Consider the following 25062-nt stretch of genomic DNA (forward strand, 5'->3'; position numbering starts at 1 on the left):
TATCAGCACAGTTACTCAAGTGCTCATGGTACCCAGACTACCCCACTATTTCCTCACAGGCACTATATGTTGCTGTGTTAGCTGCTTCTGCTGGAGTGACGAATAAGTGTTGAATGCAATTCATTTACTAAATCAAAGCAAAGGTGGTGATGCTCTCCCACAACTCACCCTCAACACATCACTGTAGGGGTCCTGTCCTTTCTCCTAAACATGCAGAACAGAAACTCTTCTCTTCCTCAGGTGCCACCTCCACATCATGGCTGCTCACACCTTACCCATGCTTGGGCAGTTGCTCTTGCTAAAGTTAATGACCCACAGGCAATAATTAAAGGGATTTCCCTTAGACATTCTAGCAGACCATGTTGATTTATTAGCAGAAAATCCTCACAGGCATCTGAACAGATTTGCAAACAGGCAGCACAGGGCAAATCTAGCGTGCAACGGATGCTGCCGTATAGCCTCATTTCACATTTGTTGACCTCTATGCTATGCACAATGACTGAAGCTATCCAATATTGTCTACAAAAACAAATTGTGGTGTTCAGCCTTTCAGACATCATCATATTTTAAACAGCCTCTGCCAACTTATGGATTTGAAAGAGTGCTTTTTGAGCCACAGAAGGTCTCAGTGTGCTCTGTGGTGGATGGGGAAGAGGAACAGAAAGGCTGTTGCTTTCTCCCAAGTAATCCACGCAGTGAGGTGGGAGCCAAGAGCAGGACTGAAGCTTCCAGCTTCAGTTGTGTTCCACGCAACACCACCACAGACACCTCTGTCCTGCTTTGCTTTCACCTCACCCTTCAGATGGAGGGCATTTCTGCACACAACTTATAGGCTTTAAAACCCCTCTTTATTTGGAAGCCTAGGCTAATACCTGCCAACTGTTAAATACTTTTATGATCCAGCAGTGTCTTTGCAAAGCCTCTGTGTTAGCATTGGATTCCTCTGATCTGAGTCTCCCAAAATACATCACGCAATGACTCTGTCCATGCTGCTTTTGACAGACAGCTGTATGAGTGGTCAGGTCATCACTTCCATAATCTGCCCATGCCCCATACATATGGCTACCTTGCAAGCAGATTATCTGCAGGCTGTCTGCATGAGCTCAGTGCAAGAAGACAACTGTTTACTAAACCGCAGGGTGGGCTCAGGGTAGGTGATGGCAGTGCACTGCAGAGGACAGGGTCTGGGCTTGCCTGGGACTGCATTTGCAGACTCGCTTCTAGCACGGACAGAAGATCCTGTCTCAAGTCACCTAGTCTACATGCACCCACTCGATCCAGCTCTCAGAGCCTTCACCTGCGAGCTTAAAGGCAGAAAACAGGGAGTGGGATCAGGGGAAAAGCAGGGACCAAAACCCCACGATGACCACATATGGGTTTACAGCCCTTCTTTCTTTCTATGGCTTTCAAGAACTTGGCCTGGAAAGCATCTGCGGTGCTTCACCTCACACACAAGTACTGACAACTCACCCACCGAAGGAGGAACGATCACCTAACTCAGCTAGAGAGTGCTCTGCTTGATGGGAAAGATGGGGGCACCTCTTGATGTGACTCACTGGTTTGTGCAGCTGCTCTCAGCAGCATTAGCCTATGTTGGGGATGTCAAGAAAAGCAAAGTTTCTTGCAGACTTTCTGTGACTGGGCCAGCCCTGGTCTCAAGGCAGGGCTGTAAGCAAGAAGGAAAATGGGAAAGGCCCATGCTCTGGCTGAGCACTGGCCCCTCTCAGACAGGAATTGGATGCTACCTGCCCTTCTGAGTGGGAGCCTCATCTCCCACCATGGCCTGATCTGGGGCAATTGCCCCAAAGTCCCCATCCTCACAATAGCTTTAACTTCGAAGACTCATTGACTTTCCAACTCCTTTCCTGTAGCTGACCCAGACGCCAACTGTATTTTTCCCCATTTTGCTAGCTAATGGCCAGGTGCTTGGTGCCTCATGTAACATTAGGAAATTAACGCTTAATTCCCATCTCCAGCCTTACTCTCTGCCTAACACAGGGGGTTTGGGAAGAATAATTTTTTTTTTCCTTAGTCCTGCATAATCCCTTTCTCAGTGGATCTTCCTTTGCAATGCTAAGGATGATTTATACCCAAGAAGAGCAATCCAAGGAATTTAGCTGACATGGACCAAAGCCCAAGAAGGAGCGTGTGAGTTTAGAAAATATCAGCTAGGAATCTGAGCGTTAAGATGTCAGCAAACAGCTCTTTTCAGCTATATTTTGTAGTCTGGAAAGAAGTGAAAAGCATGAAACAGGATTTAAGATAACCCGTTTTACTCTGAAATTAAGTGGAGAGGACATGTTTACATTTTACCAGAGTGAGAAATACTTGAACTTTTAGAGTTGGATGTCTGAGTATGCCCCATGCACACATCAAGAGGCTAAAATAAGGCATATGATGCAGATGGCCTAGGAAGTAGATGACTTCATATTTGGACGCTATCCTACGTTATGCATAGGGAGGAGTGAAATGTATTCATCAGCTTAGAGGAGGAAACTAGAAGTCTTACCACATTTCAGGATCTGCCATATGATGAAAACATGTCTAAATATGGTGCAGAGATAAGAGGAAGACTACTAAAACCATCATGACAAACACTAAAGTATTGTCACAGTTCTTATTCACGCTAACTCCTGGTGAAGTCAGTAGACATCTTCTCCTGAACAGCAGTTCAAATAAATTCTACGTTTGTCCCGTAACTGTTAAATCCTCCCTTCATCTACCAAACAAACACCCTCTTGAAAGAAATGTGCAAAGCAAACTGTCTGCTTTTCATGGACTGCTGTTGGCATCTCTGGAAGTTTATTTTCAATCAAAAAAAATCTAACAGTCCTTGCTAGGATAATGAACGTCTGCAAGTTTAAGAAATAAATGCCATGCAATTAAACTATATACATATTTTCTGTTCCCTCCTATCAGTGACACCGTGCACAACTGTGAGAGCATTCTGACCTGATGAATTGAATTTGTTATTATTTGTAAATGCAACATTTGTAAAATGCAATGTGAAACAGATTTTGCAGGAGGTCAGTTCCTTGAGTGTTGTATCATTAGTCAATGACAAAACATGCTGTGATGCATCTTCCGTATTTCTGTAATATTTCCAATACAGCATCAATCATTCAGAACAGAAGCACCTGTAGGCAGAAAAGCAGTAAACATTACATTTTCCCATGTCAGAAATGCAAGGCTTGGACAAACACACTGTAAGGTGGTCTACAGGAGATGAAAATGTTAGGAATACTTGTTTTTTTTTGTAGGGGGGTACTAATTGACAGTCACAATCCACGTTATAAGAAGCCATCATTCCCCAAGCCGCTCTTTCCAAGCCTACAGGCATGACCTGAGTACCTCCAAGTAACTGAGAAGAGGTGGGGTTCTCCGAGCCTGCCCACACCCAGAGTACTTTGGCTTACTTGCAGGAACTGCTAACCCTTGGTGTTGCCAAGACGGCTCACTCCGATCCGGTCAAGAGGAACTCCAAACCGTCTCTTAGGCAGCTCAACCACTTTCCTGCATGGGGGAAAAAAAAAAAAGCAAAGAAGGAGGGAAAGAATTGGGGAAAGACATCATAGGAATAATCAAAGTGTTACTATATCTTTGATTCTCCACGCATCCCACTAACAACCTATTGTTCAAACAGAACAGCTGTTCTGTTCAAACAGGAGCAGCCAAAGATGTGAGTGTTTAAAAACAAGATGCTTCACTTGTCTTACAGAAGAATAGGCAGTAGTTGCATCTGTTTTACAGACTGGCTGATGCTGATCCACTCTCCCTGTTTTCATTTGGCAGCAAACAAATAACTTCACAGGTTAAGTGCTATTCATAAAAGGAAGGAGATACACTGCATGTATAAAGGGGAATTGTTTCATGCATAATATCACATACTTCAGGTGCCCCATTAGTCTGGATCTTTGAAATTTCCAGGGCCAACTGGGGCTAAGATAAGCAAGGAGGTAGAAAGTATTGCACAGTAACAGAGGGGACAAGTCAAAGGAGCCCTAGCACGATTTTCCTCTGGGGTCTCCTCCAATGCACTGTTCTTAAAATTGTATAGTAGTAACCCTTTGTTGAGATTGAAAATGGGAGGGTTTTAGTTTTGGGGTTTTTTCCTCCATATGGTACATTTCCTGATGATTTGATGAATGAGACCATGAGGAAAGCGTGAAAGAAGTTCTATGCAGGAATATTTTATTACCTTTTTTCTAATATCAAAAAGTTTTCCCATCTTAATTCAGCATTTCTGAGCATTTTTTCCACCAGCAGAAGTTTTATTTTAGTTAATGGGGGAAATGGTGAGATTTTCTGCAGCTGAGAATAACCTCAACTTTTGCCCTTGGAAATACTTGCCAGTGAAATGCAGGTCCAAGAGAAGCCCTGGAAGATGAACTCTTTTCTCTATCTGTCCTTGTCAAGGAACACAAATAAACAGAAATTTTGTTCTGTAAGTTGGCAAATGCAAAGTAACTGGCAGAAGAGCATGCTATGGTGCACTGGAGTCTAACTTTACGTGCTAGCACTGCCACACTCACTCAGGCTGGGGCTTTGGGGGCTTTGCACACCCCACCCAGGACTATCTGTCTAGTCCGTGGTCTCACGGAGCAGTCTCCCTTCCTCACACCTCTCGGGCGCAGGCTGAAGCCCAGAGGCATCGTTCCAGCATCGGCAGCCCATTTCATACTGCCTCTTTTCTAGCTACTTTTCAGACGAGGTCAAGAAATGGGAACTGGCAGTGCACCACATACGGAGGGAGCACCACAAATGTCACGCCGGGGCAGCCACAGAACATTGCGAATGAAGGGGAGCCGTCTGTATAGCCCTCGCTGTCCCTTCCTCAAACACCCATGTATCCCCGTTGCACTAAGCCATAGGGAGAGCAAAGGGAAAGAAAGATCCTCAGTCTGTTCCCTCAAGGGCAGTGGTCTTCTCCGCCCAAGGTGTGGGCACAAGCTGGTGGGGGGCAAGTGGGACACTTGGGCTGCTGGAGTCATCCTTAGCCGGGCTGGATACAAGGAGGAATCCAGGTGGGATTGGGGGGGTGGGGGTGCTCTGTAGTTACACAGAGAAGGAAAAGGTGAAGTCATGCCCACGGGAGAGGCTGAGCAGGCAGCAGGCAGGCAGCAGGCAGGCAGCAGGCAGCAGGCAGGCAGCGGAGCTTCCCCTCTTGTGGCCATCCCGAGCCACAGCAGGACAGCCCCCGCTCCCTCCCCTGCCGTTTCCATCTCCCAGACTGTGCATATTTCAGCACTTACTAGGGACAAAGTGATGTTTTCTGTTTAAAGCAGGCTTTTCTAAGATTCCCAGAGTCTCTTTCTCTCCACCTATCTATGGATCTTTCTACCTCTTTTGAAGACGCATGTCTTCTTGGATGCTTTTCCCGTGCTTTCAGAGCTTCATAAATTGATGTTGATGAGCGAGATTAGGATCTGGGCCCTCCTGTAACTGGTGGGTGCCAGAACAATCTGGTAAGTGGACTTATATGTGATCTGCTCTTTTCCAAAAGTTTCTGTTGTGTTGCCAGGCACTACGCACACTGTATTAATTCGGGGGGGGGCTGAATCTATTTAACAGCTTTCACACTTCAAAAATCATTACCTGGTCTCTAAAGGTAACCATTTCAGCTGGTACAGGAATGAATGGGCTGCTCTCTACTGTGAGCACAACAGTGATGGGGTGCTCAGCCCTCTGTTTTACTCCTCTAAGTGCAGCAGCCTCGGCCTGTTTCCACCTAAAGGCACAGCCTTACTACTGTTTCGTAGCACTCATCTGATCTGCAGTCCATGCTGATGGTAGTCTCTGACTACCAATGCAGTGATCAAGGCAGCTCAGATGGTTCTAATAAATGAGTCAATCCCAAACGTAAAAGCTAAGCAGCTCCCCCAAAGTGATAATCTCAACACAAAACTGCAAACTGTGCTATCGATGCTGGGAAAGGAGGAATTTTGTGCAGTGTATCACTCATTTGCATAAGCTCATTATTCAGAGACAAGCTGTTAGAAAACTTGGACAATTTTCACCACAATTTCCTTTTTTTGTGGGTTTTTTTTCCCTTGTACTGCATGTAGAATGAAACAAGATTTCCACCCAAAAAGCATGAGACAAATTGGGAATACCATGTACTTTTGCAAAAAAAGGTATGGCGGCTTCAAAAATGACCCTGTATTTCTTCCCTCGGAAAGGCAAAACATGCTAAAAAGCAAACAAAGAATGAGCTGGTTTTGATCGCTTGAAGAGATATACAGAACAGAATAGTTCTACTCAAGGTTTTAAGAATTTCATGTTTTATCACTTTTGGCTGCAGTCAAAAAGTCCGAGTAGCGGACTGGGTGGATAAATGGAAAAACAACAAGAAAATATTGCAAAACTCTGCTTGAAAAAAAATACTTGTCATGTCAACTGGCTCTTGTGAATACTTTCCACTTCCAGATTAAGCGTTAAGCATGTTATTAAATACTTTGCGGCATTGGGAATGCCATCCAAAAGAAGACAGTTACCAGAAGAAGGGAACAAGACAATTAAGCTCTTTCAGATATAGCTAACAGCCCCTTGAGCTTTGCCCCAAACTCACTGGCTCTCCCCGGCCATATCAAGCATCATTGCTTAGCCCTGTTATAAACATACTTATCTTCAAATGTGCACGGTGAATGTGTTGTTGTACTGCTGTATTGATTAAGCCCTGGCTTACCATAAGTTGATTGAGGTCCTGAAGCTCATTGTACTACCCGTCTGCCCATTTTCACAATGTGTTCTTCATCTTGCTATTTAAGATGTGCACACCACCATACCTTCTCTTCACCCCAGCCTCGGGAACACCTAGCCCTGCCCCTCTGCTTTTGAACCTCAGGCATATTTTTGCTTTAAATAATCTCATGATCAAAAAGGCAGTTTTAGACTGAATATTAGTTCACATCAGTGGAAAGAAGTGTACTAAAAAAATGCATATGCTTGAATGTTCTTTGTTAGCTGTACGGCACTGTAGGGGTAAATGCACTAGCGCATGTATTATTCATCGCAGCTGAAGGATTACACACCATGCAACCAGAACGGTTTCTGAAGAGATTCTAGTACCCTGATCAGAGGCCCCTCACAACTGACCAGTAAACCCGCTGGTGGTTAAAGCTAACCCACCTGTATCCAGGGCACCTACCAACAGCCTTCTTCCAACTTTATCACTGGTAGGAGCATCTAAGAATTTACCTCTGTTTGCCTTTAGCATCCACAGAGGTTGAAGAAATTCTGTCAATTGGGGAGCCAAATCCTGGGAAACTTCTTTTCTTCTTGGTCTCAGTCACCTCATTCTCCAAAGACACCAGCTCATCGAGAAGGAACAGTTTGGCTGCCAGGTTGGTGGGTGACTTCTCTTCACTGGCAATGGGATGTGCTCCCATGCCCAGAGCAGCAGAAGGCTCCAAAGGCTGCAAAAGAAAGCAGGGGTATTTGCTTACTGCTCAAGTTCCAGAAAAACCATTTCAACTAGCGTCACAGCAGCAGTCCTATAAATACATAATCTCTAGGATACTGAACCTGTGACAAAGTTTTAAAACAAAGTTCCTTCTGTGAAGTGTGGCCATTTTCCACCCACAGGAGTTTGCCATAAAAGGTTGGGATTTTTTTTTTTTAATAGACTGAACTCACCTTCATTATTATCACAAGAATTACCAAAATTTTTTACTTCACAAAGCCTGTTTTTGTAGGCCAGCCCACTACCCCTATCTCAGCAGTGTGATCAGTATCCCTTATAGCATGAGCTGAGTAATTTAATCCCTTTTAAAAATGCAATCACCATTACCAGACTCCAATATCCATCCTGATATTTTTCAGGAAACTGATTTTCATTTTTTAAATGAATGCTAATAAATAGTAATGAAAACTTATACAGAATTTTCCATCCAAAGCTAAAAAATTAATTAATTATTATGCAAAAAACTCAGCACTGACATTCAAAGAATTTATGCAATAACATTCTGTGGGGAGGAGGAAAGGAAAGAACAGTATGTTGAATCGACACAGCATTTTGAACCTTAGTTATGACATTAGGCTTAAACAGCTTTTCAAAAATCAAACTCTACTTTGCTATCCAGAATAACTGGGAATATTGTGGTCTATCAAGAAGGAAATGAAAGACACCAAAGTGAAATAGCTGCTCTGCAAATAACAGAAAAATATAGGGCAGCAGCTAGTCTACAAAAGCAGGTGTTAAGCTCAAATCATTCTCTCTTCAGATGAAATGTTTGCCTTCTTGCTCCACTTGATCTTCACAGAATTGGATAAAAATATCTAACCAAAAATTTTATTATATGCCTTGAAGCAGGTTTTCATCTATCTTTGGAAGCACGCCACTATCTTTCTTATTCATACACAGTGGGTTTAGTACAAATGTAAAGGAAGCTATCACATGGACGATGTAATAAGCCTGTCTCTACTGTGGTCCACACCATAGTTGTGGCGGTGACGTTGCCCACTACTGATGGGTGGCATAACCCATGATGGAGTGTATAAAACTGTGATCTCTATAGAAGGAGGAGCACAACGACCACAATGATCACACAAATGATGTAGCACTGTTAATACTTTTGTAAAGGATCTCGTACTGTCCTCTGACTTTACTTTTTATAAGCCTCAAGTGCACTGAGCAATCCTTCCTGTTCCCTTTCAGGGTTATAAAACTTTCATAGAGGTTTGCAACAAAATTATGCCTTTAAAAAAGACTGAACTCTTCCCTCTCGTTAATGGGGATAAATATCTACAATAATGCTTGAAACTAGAATGTCAAAAATAGCCTCTGCTCTTGAGTACTTTGTGCAGTCCCACTTACTTTGTCTTAAAAAGGATATAATACAATTCTAAGAAGTAAAGAGACAGCTAAACTGATAATCAGAAGTTTTCCTATGGTGAACCACTGAACAAAGTACAATTTCACAGCTAAGCAGAGGTAAGTGTGGGGTACAGGAGCACAGTGGAGGGTTTGTAAATTTATGAACAGCAAAGAGGTGAATAAAGACTAGTAATTTTTTCCTCAAGAAAAAAAAAACCTCCTCAGTCCACCCAGTGAAGTCTCCAGATGGTGATTTAAAGTAAATATAAGGAGCTACATTTTAAACACAGCACATAGATGAAGTGGAATGCATTGCCAAAGGATGTCATGGATACCAAGATTTTAAACTGTTTCGAAGACAAATTCAGGCCCATCAGCAGCTAAAACATGCCCTGGTCCAGTGCAAATCTCTGGATCAGGAGGTCTCTGAAGATATTCTGCTCTTATATTCTTTTCACAAAAATCTCTCACTGATAGAGACAGGGTACCAGGTCTCTGTGGCACCAGAACAGCAGCTGCTGCAGCATTGATGTGGGGAGTGGTTCCCCCAAGCTCTGTTTTCTATAACAAATATTATTTTGTATAATCAGAGCATGCTCATTTGAAGACAGAGAGCAAGGTAGAAGGATCCAGCAGTATTCTTCAGTACGCATCTAACTTCTAAGCTGATCTTAAAAACCTATGTAAAGACCCTACAGCCAAACAGTGCTACTTTGATCAAACTTTTAGATCCTTGATTTTTTATGGCATAAAACCGTTACATAAATACCTTTCCTGACAAATATGTTTTATGTCAAGATGACATAAAAAAAGAGAATGCAGTAGAGGTATTTTCAGGTGCAAACCCTGCATATTGTCCTGGATGAAACATGAGACAATTCTCCCATTTAATCTGCTGCTTTCCTTTCCAAGCTTAGGCAAGTTACTTTGCTGCCTCCCTCTCCTAGTCTATTCTGTCTCCTTTAATTTGTAAATTTTGTGCAGGTGGTCTTCTCTCAGGGATCTCCTTATGGCTTCTGAAAGCTGCAGACTTCTCATGCTATTATTTGTCTTTAAGAAGAAGATGAAACCTTCCCTTCAATGTTAGAGGAGTGTGCTTTGCTGCCTGCCCCCCTACCACCCCCCGCTTCCCCTCTTCAGGAAGTTCTCTACCTAAAGTCACTGTACAGTGCTTTAACACACAGAAAATCCCATGGTGTTTCAGGAGAGGTTGCATGAAACTGGGTGAGACTTCATTCTGTCTGTCCTCCCAGAGCCACGCAATTTGCATCACTCTTTTCACTAGGCTGCTCCTTTGCACTTGCAGAGTCAATATCAATTGTTCACCTTCCAACCCTGTTTGGATACTGTGGTGTCTTCCACGTTCTGTGGCCAGGAACAACCTGAGGAAGAGCAGGGTTACATGACAGCCACCAGAAACATTCACCTACCTCTGGAGCTGCCTCTGCAAGGAGCACTGAGCTAGAGTGCCACTGCAGCAGGGTAATCACGAGGGCCAAATGCACCACAACAAGCTGGAACTGCAGCATCTGCAAAGGAGAACAATCTGTTAATGACTTCACAGCTGCGTTCCCAAAGAAACCTTGCTCTAAAGGTCTTAAAGGAGTGAAAGCAAAGGGAACTTCTGTTCCTGTGGCTGTTAATATGTTTTATCTTACAGTCACTGCATAAAACCCAGGGACCAGATAGTGCTAGCTGAATGCTCTTCACCTTTGGATGCAGAATCAGCTCCCTCCTCTTTGCTCCTTTACAGCCTCGCAAATCTTTTAATTCCTTTCTGCACAATAGCCCAGCAGTCCTTGCAGTGGAAGCAGTAATGAATGCAAACTTGTGTTAAAACCAGATGAACTAGACACTCACTCGTAAGCAGGGACACTTTGGCTCATAGCCACCCAGGCTGACCCTGACCTCCCCACATGCTGGATAGGTACTTAAAGCTGCTACAGGAATCACAGACCTCTCCAAGAGCATTTTGAAAGTAACGCTGCATTTCACCGGTCCTCACCATGAGTTAATGGTAGCCACAACTTCCAGCATCTTCTTGGGATCCTGGAATAAAATTATCCAGCTCCCACACCTGGGAAAAGCTTACATGGAAATACATTGCTCAGGCTGGTGGTGTTCTGACCATGTGCCATAGCTGCAGAACTGCAGATACCTGCAGAGCCTTTAAATAACGCAGGGAGGGTCAAGTTTTGGGAGGTTCAGGATGAGGAAGCTGCTTGCTGCAGGGGTTATCTTTGGCTGTGGGTTTAGGCTACGTTGTTTAAGCCCTTGTTTGGATCTAGCTCTTAAAACCTTATGTGCCTCCAACTCACCCAGGTCAGAACATTTCAGCTGATGCGAATAAAAACTAGGCTAGGGCCTCTAGTGCCAAAGATATCTGCTAATTTGCTGATTACACTGTCTCCAGGTCCTGCCCCAGAGTATAATTCAAGCCTGATTCTGCCATTCTTTGCTGACTCTCCACTTGGCAAAAGTGGAGATAGAAAGGATGTATAAATACATTTCTATGATATACAATAGTTGTTTTATCCTCTGTGTAGAAAATTTCCCATTAGATCAGGCAGAAAACGCATGGTAAAAAAAATTTGGCTTTGTACTTTTCCCCCATACTACAAAGGAGAAAACCCAGAAGAGTGTTTGAAGTCCAGTTCTAAAAAATAAAGATATAACACTTGTAGTGTTGTTTCTTGAAACTCTGTTCATTGCTTGGCTTTTTCAATACATTTTACATGTGCTTCTGTTATTTGGTTACCCCACTGCGTATCTTCTTGTTTTTTTTTATGTTGTTCATGAGGGATCAGTAGCGAGGAAGAAAGCTGCTGGTTATCGCGTAGGGGTGAGGCAGACTTAGTTCCATGAAATCAAAGGACAAAGTCAAAGCAGTAAGCCAGGTGGTACCACTGTCTCTCAGTCCGATGGCAACAACCATTAAAGTCAGACAAGGGTCTGTCTGGGTGTTTTTAAAGCTGTAAACCTCTACAGTGTATATTTTTGTATGTGGGTGTGCATTGAAATTTGAAGTAGTAGTCTACTACCTTCACAGGTAACCACATCCTGATTATTTGGATACAGAGACATAAAAATAAATGGCAAGGTTAAAAACACATGTTTATTATGGTTTAATGTCTGTGCTGGTATTCATTCAACCCAAAGACCAAAGAGCTAAAAATAGCAACTGGTACACTAATCAAAATAAACATTAAGGCACCTGCAACACAAAAGACATTTGATTAACTGGTCTGAACTCGACGCCAGTGAAATTAGAAGCCGAGGAAATTGTAAGGACTTAAAGCTTGGCTCTAGTTCCCATGAAAATGAGTAGCTAAGAAGCAATGTTACTAGTTTAAAAGGGAGCAAAACTTAAGTACAGCAAGATCCTGGTGTGTTGATTTTTCACGCAGCAATAGGACGAGGCAGGAGAAAGCAGCAGGGTTGTTCTAGTGGAGCAGTTTAGCTCTAGAAAAGCATTTGCAAAATTAAGGGTGCAAAGAGGGCTACGTAAACATAATTAAAATCACACTGTCTTCTGCCAGTCTGGGACTTAGCTTTCTACATTCAGCCATGTCATAGGGTCTTAGCTGTTAAAAGCAGTTGTTGCTTTTTCTCCTTCGCTCATCTGTTGCAATTGGGTAAGCAGAGCCCTCCTACTAAAAGGGGCTTTCCCAGCCATGCACTGCTTATTGCTTCACCCCATCCACATTTTACCCTGACCCATTCCAAGAGGGACCTAAAGCGAGACTTGACAGTATTTGTTACTGAAGGACAATAAGCAATGCTCTGACAACCACACAAGCCTTTGCAAGACGCACCCTTACCACTTGTACTGAATTTCCATCCTTCCTCTGGAAAACTCCACCACCAGTTTCACAGAGGTAGGACAGGGGATTGAGGTATAATTACAGGTCTTTAGTATCTCAGGGTCTAGTCTGGTGTTATCTGACATAAAATATGGTTTACCCTCCACTAAATGTAATTGCAAGTCTGAAATTCAGACATATAAATATGTTTTAGTGACATTTCACCTTGAAATGTGTCAAAACTAGAATTCCTCATATAATTAGGTATCTTTGTTGCAGGTCCAGTTAAAATAAAATTAAAGATAAAAGAGAGAACGTTATTCAACCTTATCAAAGCAGGATAAACATTCAAAACTTTTTCTTAGGAGCCTGTGCAGAGCCATTTTCCAAGAAAAGATCACAAGAAAGCAAAATTCTTTACCAAACAGAAACTGTTAAGTCTCCAACATCAAACCAAAGGACTTAAAAGATGTTTTTCTTTTAAAGAAAAAAACAAAAAACAAAATGACATCCTGAAGATAAGTGGGCTGAACAAACCCCAGACAGCATACAATTCATCACCAAGCTCCAAACCCATTGCCTGTCAAAAATGGTAACAGCTGTCATTGTTCTTACCCATTTGAACTATCATATTTCACATTACTGTGGAGATTACTCCGCAAGTATAAATCACAAGAGCTTTATTTTTCTTGCTGGCCTGTTAGCAAGAGAACCGAGGCAAGACATCACGCCTTGCACTGTAATCTTTCACTGCAGCTGCCACTCTATATTGATGACTATGCTCTGCTTGTTATTGCAACACCAACATGGGACATGCCCAAGCTTACCTGCAAATGAAACGAGGACCTTGCTCTCACAACAAGCACGTTGTGTCTGAGCCCAGAAGCCCTTGAGGTTTTGTGCTGTATGCTCCCAAGCTGACCTGATACAGAGCCAAGGCATGAGTGTCCCGTAGGCACCGGGAAGCTCCTGACGGTGCCCATTAGGGCTCCAGTCCTTCTGCCACATGAGCACTGGGATGGTACTGGTAAGCCTCCCTCACCTGGTAGCCGTGAGGATCATCATACCATGCAGATTACAACCAGCCAGGGGAAATCACAGCTGTGTCTGCAAGCCAGTTACTGAGGTATTTTGTTGCTGCTCCAGCGCCATAAAATAGAACATTAACTGCTGCTACCTATCTTAATAAACGTACCATTGAGTCCTAATGTTGGCTTCATGAGTCTTGGATTGGACACCTGATGGGAATCTACCTTGGCCAAAAAAATTATGATGGATGAGTATCTTACCAAAAGAACAACTTACAAATTGCTTGTGTGCAGCTCTGAGAATAAGTCTGCTCCAGCTGAAACAAATTTGCCCTACTTTTAAAAGTTGTAGGATGGATCCTCTGAGCATATTCATTACCACAAAGCCAAAAATATGCCCATACCAAAAGTCCTAGTGATTTCAGAAACTCCTCAGGGACTGTGTATATCTTAAGTGTAATTTTCTAGTCATGTAAATATCAAAGAAAAGGAAGAAAAATCAAAACAAATCCCACCCTCAGAAAAAAAAGCAGAGTCCAAAAATAGGTTAAAGTGGTGTTTTTGTTCTCATCCCACAGATGAGATATGGAGCACTTCGTACATACTGCTTTCTAAAAAGATACTGAAGCAAGATATTGAAGCATGGGACTTTGTGGCAAAATAAAACATAAGCAGTCAGTGTCAGGCACTTCATGTCATTAATAACGTGTTTCCTGGAGCAGGTGTAGATTTTTAAACAATGCCATATGTTTTATTAGATATACAATATACGGTACAGACACTGTCAACTTCTACAATGTAAATTTCCCTGTATTTTCAGTTTCCCAACTATGTAGATAAATGGATGCAGGTAGGTTTCATCTGATGTAACCAGAGAGAACAGAAAATTCATGAACTTATGCAAGAGGCATACGACTAGTGATTTGAGATAATGCCTAGGTATTTCTGTGTCCCAAATGAAACATTTTGTCAGACAGTATTTCAAGGCCAAGGATGTTCCACTTTCTGAAAATGAAGTTCCTTAAAGATTTCTCAAGAAGGCACTTCAGGTTAGTCATTGCTTTTCAAAGTCATCACTCCAATAACTGCATTCACTGTAATAATATGATTTCCAGTGTTTGGCCCTGACATGTTTACATATCACCATGATAGTCATCTTTGCCTGTATTTTACTGAAGTATCTATTGTAAATGCTGACTCAGCTACTGATAGCTCCACTTTTGGTAGACGCAGATGCGGTCAGAGGATGCTCAGGTATACAACTGTTCCTACCATCTGTACTCAGATAAAACAGATTCAGCGATGGCTTAGTCCCTGCAGGGCTTGACTAGACTCTGCACTGACCCTGCCCACGGAAGATGCAACATTTGTGGGAGCAGCACACAAATTGCATGGCTCATATGAAGAAAGGCTGAAAACATGGCCCTCGAGTTCCCATGCGGAGTTCAGAAAGTGTACAAATGAACACAGCCTTGCTGGGGTACATTTGCTTAATGGACACAAGCATGAATCAGGAAAAAATTAATGGGCAAAGGTGGAAAAAGACTTGTGGAAGACCAGTCAGTCATGGTCCTCATCTCTGCGTTTGAATGAGGAGCATGAAACCAAGTGGCCATGCAGAACAAATGAGGACACTTTTTCTTAGAATGGACAGGAAGGAGACAAGTTGGACATCTTGCAAAACTGGCTATACTGTGTAATAAATCCATTTTTAGCAATAGATTTTAGAAATTAAAACCCCCAAACTCACATCAATACCATAAAAGTAGGAGACCATGAAGCAGAAGACACAAACAGAAGTGATAAAACCCATCCAGAAGCCTAGGGACTATTAAATAAGAAGGATGCTATGAAGTGTAAGAAAATATCTCTTAATGGGAAGAACCTATTTGCACCCTTCCTAAGTAAGATAATTGACGAAGCTGCAGTATTCCTGGTATGCACAATGGAAAACAAAACATTATTAGACTATTATTCATTGCCAACAAACTCTCAGCCCTACACTATTTATATATGTACTGACTGAATATGCCAACTTCTCTTAACGTTTCTAACAACTTTACATTTAACTTGCTTTCTTCCTTCATCTTTAGCATGAGAAATAAAAACTATTCATTGTTAGACTGCCATGTTCAGCATTTAAGAAACCTTTCTGTCAAAAAAATCTAGAAATAAATTGTGGTTTTCTATATTAGAAAAATTATGTCCTTTCCTAACAGTGTTGGAGTGATAAATGGAAGTTCATACCTCATATGAAGAGTATATTAGCAGAATATGTTATCAATATAAAAACATAGGCCATTTAAAGTCTAGTAAAAATATCCTTCAAGATATGCCTTCAAGATAAGCTTGAAGACAAACTTCAAGATAAGAGACAAGAATGGCATTGGAACTTCTTAATGAGACTCAAACACTGATGCTGATTTACTGGATAAACACTTAAATGTTCCGATCAAGCATATTACTTGAAGAAGAAAAGTCTTGGTGAAGATGCATTGCAAATGGAAATTAGAGAGTAATCTGCTTCTGTGGGCTGACTAAGAAGAAAAGGAAAGCTGCAATCACTTGCAATCTTTGTCAGGGTCAATCAAGAGAGCTATTACAACTGTTGTATGGTTCAAATTTTTTAATTTGCTTTTTAAGAAGCCCACAGAGGTACACTTGTCATTCATTCAAAGAGTGAAAAAGAATTCCTAATCTGCTGAAATCAGTGTGGCAGGTATTTATAAATACTGAAGAACACCTGGTCCAGCCAGATACATTTTGCAGTTTTCCCATCATTTACAATTTACACCACAGATGTTCTTGGTTGGATTTTGGGGTTTTGGGTTTTTTTCCTGTTATTTCTCATTAGATTCAAAGTATTTTACAAGAAAAGTAGGTTGAGCTGCATTTTGAATACAGGTGAGCAGAGACAGATAAATGTAATAATTTGCCCCAGGCTTCCTGAGTGAATCAGTGGGCAGGGGCACAAAATGTTCCCGCAGCTCCTCAGCTTTCAGCTCTGCATTCCCCATGAGAGGACAGTCATTCCAAATTGAAAAGCCAAGTAAGGAAAGCTGAAGGCACTGTGTGCTTGTGCTTCAAGAATTAGTGGATTCTGAACTTTGCTGTAGCCTCTAGACATCTAAACCAAAGGTTATTCACATGTATTTACTTGTACAACTCCAGTCTGGGAGGCAAAAAGAAAGAGTGAAATAGTTTTGAACTCAGAATGGAGAAATTGCAATGACTATCACTGAATCAGAGTCTGCCTTCATTTACAGTGGTACAAAGCTGAAGTAGTCAGATTACTGGATAATGATAATTACTCTGTTAGTGTAGGAATGTTTTTGCAGGGTTATTCTATTATTGCAGGAATGTGGCAGAATGGGCATCAACATTTATCTAATATGGGATATAATAAAACCCTTTTGCAGATCCATAAATTAAAGACTTTCCCTAAATCATTTATCTTGTGTTTTACAATATATTACATGCAGCAAACTTGTCTACCACATATGGTATTTAGTAATGCAAAGGAGTTATTCTGTCATAGCTCTTCAGCTTATTTTAAGAAGTAATATGTATTTGACAATAATATATACAGAGGAAAATCCATAACAATATAACCAGACAGCAGTTTACTGCAAAGCACTGCAAAAGCATGAAAGCAACTATTCACTGTTGTAAAATGCACTGACACATCTTGTTTAAATATTGGCTGATTAGCTGAAGGAAATAAGTTTCCACTGAATATTATTAGTTCAGTTTTAGTACCAAAAATACTAGGTGATAGGCACCTTATCTTAATCCCAAACTAGAACCTTTTCAGACATGGGCATATGTATACCTTGTGCATGCCTGTTAATACAAAAAAAACTTGAAAAAAATTAAAAGGAAGAAAGCACAGAAGGGAAGAAAGCTTCTGTAAACAGAGCAGAAGACACACAAAACATCCCCAACCCATCCCTGTCCTCACTCCTCTTACCTTGCATTGGATACAAGCAATTCCAACCTTAATGGTCCTGCTATGTTCTTCCCCCTAACTTATCCCTAATGTTCAGCTTTCTTTCAGAGTTTTTATAGTCTCTGCTGTAGGCTACAAACTCCAATCCCTGCCTTTGCTTTCTCTTACATCATTTCTAAAGATTTTCCACTGATCCTTGCCCTAAACCTTTCTCTGTCCTGCACTCTCACACGCATACTTGCCTCACATTTGTTTTATTTATTGCTCTGATCAAGATGATTAGGTTACAATTTAAGGTCTAGGGTTTTGTTGTTGTTTTTTTTCTTTTTTTCTTTCAAGATTCAGACAGTCGTGGGAGTGGAAAGATTTTCAGTAGCATCACCATTCCTCTAATCTCTTACTTTTGCAAACTGCGATACAGAAACCCAATGTCCTGAATTATTATTTTTTTAAATTTTATTTCTCAGGGACAACAGGAATAACCTTAGAAGGACTGCATTAACTTCAGGAAGAAATTAATTAGTGCATTTTTAGTAGACCAACGCTACTGTAAGATAAACATTAGAAAAGGAGGGTGTTTTGTAAAGCAAGTCACAAGAACTTAAGTCTTTCAGGCACTTCATTTCAATTACTGAAAAGATAGTAAAGTGTGAGCCATGAAGCTCTTTATCTTCTCTAGGCAGTACCAGAGGACCTATTTCTTTCCCTGTTTGCCTCACTAGAATAAGTCTACCTCTTTTGCCCCTTTTTTAAAATCTCAGTTTTTAATTGATTCACACAGCACTTGTAGACCTGGTTTTGGGTCTCAAATTCCAACCTGTGCAGACTCCTTAACAGTTAATTCATAGTGACTTTATTCTCTAAACAGATAGGCACAGTACTTTAAAAATAGTTTTTACTCTGACTTGCCAAAAACTCTTCCTACAAGCAATAAACAGTAAAAGGAAATTTCAAATGCAGCTTTGCCATAGGTGGGAAAAATTTGCCAGCCAGGGAGCAAAAGCTTTGATTTCATCATCTGTCTTGATCTGAGCGATGAGAGAAAGACAAGAGTTTAATCATATTGTAACACAGCTCATATCCCAGATGAAGATGGCCGCAGAATTTTGTAAAGCTGTCATAAAGTGGCAAATCAGGGTAGCTCATTGCAAAGCATGCTTTTGCCACACTCCCTGAGGCGTCGGGGGGGGGGGGAATTCAATGGAGAATGAGAGGCTGGGTTTAATCATGAGCACAACACAAATGTACAGCCTCAGAGAACAAGGAAAGGCCAAGCAAGTATTTCTATAGCATCCCTCAGTACAGGCAGATATGGCAATATGGCCTAGTGTAGTGCTGCAGAAATATGCATTAGCCACATGAGCACCCACAGCGAGGTCAGGCTGGAGCAGGCAGGTTGGGGCTGTTTTCGGCTGCAGGGCGTAACGGAACGGTGAAGGCAGCTGCAGAGGTCCAAATGGGCTCTGTGGATACTAGAGCAGCAGCAGAATCAAAAGGGCAGAGCCAAACAATGCCAGACTGCTGAAACACAGCTCAAAATGCTGCCACTGGAAGAGAACTGGACTACGTTCTGGTTTACGGTGCTACCTGCATTTATTGGTGGCTTGTTGCTGGAAGTCCAAGGACACAGCAGTACTTGACTGATGTCCGTAAAACATGTGAGCAGGATCTCAGGAAAAAAGATAACAATGATCTAACCACAAGATATTATTAGATTTATGGGGTACCTTTGCTACATAGGACCATGAGGCGTTGCTGACCAGCTACTACTGTTCTAGGCGCTGTTTTTTTCTCTTTTTTTTCTGTTATAAAGGCACAAGGCATTTACTCCTCTCAGGAGTTTTTACAGGTCCTACCTCAAGCTCTTTAAGCAGGGTGTCTCTAGGGCTCCATTCTGTCACCACGTTTGGTGCTGACGCGGCTGGTAGGAGACATGGACTGTGCCATTGTAAGCTGACGACAGACAACTGAATGCTGGTAATGTAGGCATTTCAGCATTTCAGAACACAGGGTGAAGCCTGGAGGATGGCCAAGACTCAGCCATCTGAAGCTTAACACCTGACAAGAGTGAGTGGGACAGTGGGCTCCAGATAAAGCAGGAGGAGAAATGCAGCCATATTGTCATCTCCTTTGACTCCAAGAGGATGTATAAGACCTGGTACTAAAATTTGCTTTTAGGCTCTCCACTGATTGGTGATCTTATAACAAAGCTCCAGCCACTTTTGTACCACCTGGACCTACTGTGAGGTTGTGGCTCTTCCTTTTAGATAAGTAATATGCACTTTTTCTATTTAAAAATAAATTTATCATTGTCCTCTTCCTACAAAAGCATACACTCTAAAAGATTTCAGAAATGGATGCTGGTACACACAACTATCATCATCTCTGACTGGGAGGTGTGAAAGACTCAGATCTGAGTAATTAGCCGTCTTCCTGGGCTGCTACTGACCTTAGGATAGGACATATGTTACCAGCACACAGTGTTTTTTTCCGAAAGAAAAAAAAAAAAACAAAACCAAAAAAAAGGCAAACAAAAACAAAAAGAAGAAAGAAAAAAGAGAATAGAGTGTTATGAGTGCTAACATTTAATTTCCTGCTCTAAATTAACTTAGATTTAGCAACAACTTACAGATACCTTTTTGACACCTTCTGGAGAAGGCTGATAAGGAAGCTTCCCAGATAATGAAAAAGGTATATGGTGGTTACTCAGCTGGAAGAGTGCCCAAGGAACAGACATCCTCAACACTACCATGGTTTAATTATACTTACAGTATAATTAAGTTAGGGCAACCAAGAGTTTGGAAGGAATCTTTATTGCCTTAACCATAAATGAATAAACAAACATAATGTGATTTTCTGAACTATGAAGACAAAAAAAGGGAAATTGGAGGAGGTAAGGACACAAGACATGAAGTTCTTTTTGTTACCATCCAAGAGAAAGACAAACTTGCCTCCCTGCTACCCTCATGGTCTCGCAAGTAATTTCTGTAATTCTTTCAACACTAGTTTGCAAATCAGTTGAGCTGGCTCAATGGTTTCCTTAATTCCTTTAGTAGAGAAGTTCTTATTCAGAGAGCAGGAGTTAGCTTACACAGGTTCACTTGTGTAAGCGTTGAGCAATCTTGCTCTTCATCAGCCTTGCCTGTGGAAACTATATTTTAGTCTGTCAGACCTCATCTTTAAAATCTTAGGAATGACACATGAATACACATGCTTGCTAGTTTTGCTGTATGGTACTTTCAGTCTTTTTCTTCTCCCACTAAAACATGTAGCAGTACTGTCACATCACTGTGGTCTAAGTCACAGAAGTCTCCCACTTCTGTCATTAAGTTGTCCCATGGGAACTCTACCTTCCAGTCTCTTCAAATAATGTCACCCTTTCCATTGACCACTGATTACACAAGATCACGTATTTGTCACTTACAAATCAACATGACGTGTGTGGGGTCCAGAAGGAGTTACAGCTAAAGCAGTAGACCTATCCTCAGGAATTTTTGATTGAGCTGGCATGGAGTAAAGGCACGTGACTTTATACATTCTGATTGCTAGGATTATTCACAGTTCCAGTAAACAGTGAGTGTGTCATTAGAAATAGTCTAGTTCTGGGGTTAGTATGGGAAATAAAGACAACATTGAGGTTAGAAAAAGTGGAAATTTTTTTCCAGTTTTGAAAGCTTTGCCCCAAAATTCTAAGAAATAATCCAAGAACTTTTTTCTTTTCAAATGAAAACTACAGTTTTCTTTTATGAGGAGCTGATCTCCACAAGTCAGGTGCTCAGCTGATACTGATTCATATGGCTCTGAGATAAACAACTGAGATATTCCAAATTATGGTCCCTTCAATCTATTTTTACTTCTTGAAACAATAAACTCTTCTGATAAAATTGGCCCAGTTCTGAGGCCAGTCTGAAAGTGGATTAGCATTCCACCAGATTAACCAACACCCAGCATTTTATAGCTACATCACTGGTTCAGGCAGAACATCCAACATTACTTTTGTTGCTCTATGTTCCTACCTTGTCTGGAGAAGGGGAAACATTTTAAAATAACCACCACAGATTTTCAGTCAATGTATAAGAGAGAATTTCAGAAACCAAGATGATTCCCACCTATTTTCATGCAGATATACAGAGCCAGAGAGCAGATGACTCACTTTAAGACAGAACTATGGAAAAGAGACCCTGCATTAATAATGTGCACACATGTTTTCCAACTGAAGGTACATTCTACCTTGGAAGCAAAAACTATGTTAAGACAGCTATTTTTAAATCTGCAGGCTATCAAAGTAGCTTTCGCTGTGTCACTTCCATTTAAGATGACTCCTTGCAGCCAGATAGATTTTGAGAAGCAAAACCCACAAAGTGAAGGTAGCATGTAAAACTGAAGAGAGTAACATTCTTCAGGAACGTTGGGCTTCCTACTAGCAGTTTCTATAAATATACTTTTTAAAAGTCCTTTGTGCTAGAATTAAGTGCTTGTGATAGGTGCTGGGTCATGACATATAAGCATCCATAAAAAGCACTTGCAAAACAAAGCAAAAATCCCAAACAAGGACAGTTTATTGAAATGCAAGCTTTTTCTGTAACAGTCATGCTACAATGCAGATGTGTTTGGAAATAAAAAAAGACAGTTTATCTTTTGTGCCCATGCCATTGGCTCCCAGCCCAAGATGGCCGTGAGGAGTGAAGATGGCCAAGAAGAGTGACGGGGCCTTTTGTGCTGTGGACACTGTGGTCCACAAGCTAATGGATGAGAGGCAACAAAACCATATCAAGAGGTCACAAAGTACTAAGCAAATAGTAATAAGGCTGGGCCAATATCAGCCTGGTCCTAATTCAAACTGGCAACACAGAAATGAAAATGAGTAGATTGTGTTTCCATCCCCTCTAGCTCACTACTTGGAGTAATGCTAAATATAAAGATAACAAACTGAGAACCAGCCCCATCTTTCTGTGCTAAGAGGGAAGAGAGGGAGTGGTGCTGACATTTTCACACTACTTCCCTTGTCAAAGACGTGAGTCCTGATGTCACCTGTCCCTGAAATAAACTCTTTTTGACCATGAACCCTTGTGGCATGGTACACAAAGCACAGAGCAGCAAAGTGTGCATCTTGGCTGCAGAGCACATATTTCAGCTTCAGAGCTAATTACAAATGTGGCAATATAGCACAGCACTGAATGCATAGCAGCAGCTTAAATTCAAAGACATGCTCACGAGAAGAAGGAATGCATCTGTCCTGACCTCACACTTTTTTTCACACAACTGATCACCATTTTCTGTGCAGAGCTGAGAAGTAGTTTGGTTCATTTGCAGCAGCAGAAAGGGTACGGAAGAATTAAAGAAAGCAGCTAAGGAGCAAAATGATGACAGAGGTCTGGGGGAAAAGGGAAAGGTGAGTGATATTCTTCAGACAGAAACCAGTGGTGTGGGAGCTGGGCAGGGCCACATGTGGATGATCACTACATCACAGGATGCTGTGGGAAACGTCACCACTAGTTTCTTACCTGACACACAGGTAGAGGAAGATGAAGTAATGTGAAAGGTGGGGCTGGGAAGCTGTTTCTCCCTAGAAGCAATTCCTGCACCAAATGTTGTTAATAAGGAAGGGACTGTCCCCCCTATTCCTCATAAGCCCATCCCTGGGATGGTGGCTTGCACAGCAGGACCATTCTGTGCTGGAAGCCAACCAGAGCAAGCTGTTAGTGTAAACCTGGGAGTGTAGAGCAATTGATGCCGACTGATTTGTTTCCCTTTCCTGTTTTGCTTTGGTTTAAATGTACTTATGGACTGGTTCCTGCAAGGGATGGCGCAAACAAATGCTGTTCTAGAAATGAAGGTCTGTAGTTTATCTAAGAATTAAAGATCTCATGACAGTTTGTAAATTCATCCTAATGCTTGGGCCAAATTCTGGTACATTACTTGGCCACGTTTCCTCTATCACTTCAACTGGACAGAGACCTTTCCTTGTCAGACATTCTGCAGTGAAGCTGTAATTTGCTAAACAGCTGCAGCACTGCAACTGGATTAAACCGGGATAATCCAGTAATCATCTTCAATTACAGCACAAACATTAATCAGTCAATCACCGCCCTCTAGAGGTGGCCACATTGCGGGTAGAGCTGATTTTCAGGGTTTGCTGCAAATGAGTTATCTGACAGACGGAGCACTTCTGTATGCCACAGGAGGAAGGTATTTGCTGATTAGAGTAGATCCGTGTACGGTTCCAGGAACAAATTACTGAGCGCTGATTGTCAGCTCCTCGCTTATTCCTTCCCTCTCTTGCCTGGGAGGTCACCCAATTTGCAGCATTTTGCATTCATGTATTTTGCAGTCATGGTACTTGGCGGAGAGGAGTGAAACACGTAGACAGATAGATAGATAACTATATGACACTGCTATAATAAAAAGCAGTAAAAATAACCCCCAGACTAAACTCTCTTTTGTTACAGCTTATTTTTCTCAAGCAATGTGCATAAATTAAACCAGTGGCACAACTGCACAAATTGATTGTGCCCACACAAGCCAGATGCGCTGGTGTGACAAAAGCAGCAAGCCTTTATGTATAAACACAACTATGCACTCTCATTTCTTTCCCTTGACTGGAATAGCTAAGAAGTTTTAAAGGGAAGAATATGAAGAGTGATGAATAGCAAGTAATCCACCATATAATCAAGTGATGAATATACTGTTTCTGCTGTGCAAAGACCTTGTTTGAATAGGTGAGTATTTATTTAAGGAGAAACTGTTCTGTGCAGAGACTTAGCGCAAGATCCTGGAGGCAGGAATAGCTCATGGCCAGGTTTCCCCAGACACGTCCTCTTTTTTCCAGCTGGAAATTCTGTCTAGGTGGAATTCAGCAATTTTTCACATTTTCTTCTGGCAGGCTGGCCGGATGCACTGGCTTGCCTGCATATAGAGGGATTCTCCAGGTATCCACACATATGCACAGACCATCTGCGCATGTGCAGCTTCATACCTGACACATATTTCTGTTGGCAACATTTAAGCAAAAAGATGTCCAGGATCCCAGTAACCACTTCATTGCAAGGATTACTCTGGGGTTCAGGAGACCTGTGTTCTGTTACAGAATCACAGCATGGTGGAGGTTGGAAGGGACCTCTGGAAATTGCCTAGTCCAACACCCCTGCTCAAAGCAGGGTCAACTAAAGTAACTTGGTCAGGGCTGTGTCCAGTCGAGTTTTGAATATGTCCAAGGATGGAGAGTCCACAACCTCTCTAGGCAGCCTGTTCATTGTTCAGCCACTGCCGTGGCAAAAAAAAAATTAAAAAAAAATAAAAATCTGGTGTTTAAATGGAATTTCCTGTATTCAGTTTATGCCCACTGCCTCTTGTACTTTTACTGGGCACCACTGAAAAGAGTCTGGCTCTGTCTTTCTTTACTCCCCCATCAGGTATTTATATGCATCGATAAGATCGCCCCTGCTATACAACCCCAGCTCTCTCCCC

The 25062-nt window shown here is 41.7% G+C and overlaps 1 protein-coding gene across 4 annotated transcripts in view; it reads right to left on the reverse strand.

Annotated features, from left to right (window-relative positions):
- Nucleotides 1-2785: 2785 nt before the first annotated feature.
- OSTN (osteocrin) overlaps nucleotides 2786-25062 on the reverse strand; it is a 53023-nt gene continuing 30746 nt past the window's right edge. For 2 of the 4 annotated variants that reach the window (XM_069792402.1, XM_069792399.1), the window contains exons 2-5: nucleotides 10246-10344; nucleotides 7198-7415; nucleotides 3434-3513; nucleotides 2786-3137 (exon numbers count right to left, since the gene is read on the reverse strand). In XM_069792402.1, the coding sequence (XP_069648503.1) occupies nucleotides 3115-3137; nucleotides 3434-3513; nucleotides 7198-7415; nucleotides 10246-10344 (420 nt within the window). In that variant the 3' untranslated portion in view covers nucleotides 2786-3114. Of the gene's footprint in view, nucleotides 3138-3416; nucleotides 3514-7197; nucleotides 7416-10245; nucleotides 10345-17616; nucleotides 17703-25062 lie in introns of those variants that run through there. The other 2 variants (XM_069792401.1, XM_069792400.1) reach the window with 2 other exon arrangements.

The sequence above is a fragment of the Haliaeetus albicilla genome, chromosome 9 (genome assembly GCF_947461875.1).
Source record: "Haliaeetus albicilla chromosome 9, bHalAlb1.1, whole genome shotgun sequence".
Taxonomy (NCBI): domain Eukaryota; kingdom Metazoa; phylum Chordata; class Aves; order Accipitriformes; family Accipitridae; genus Haliaeetus; species Haliaeetus albicilla.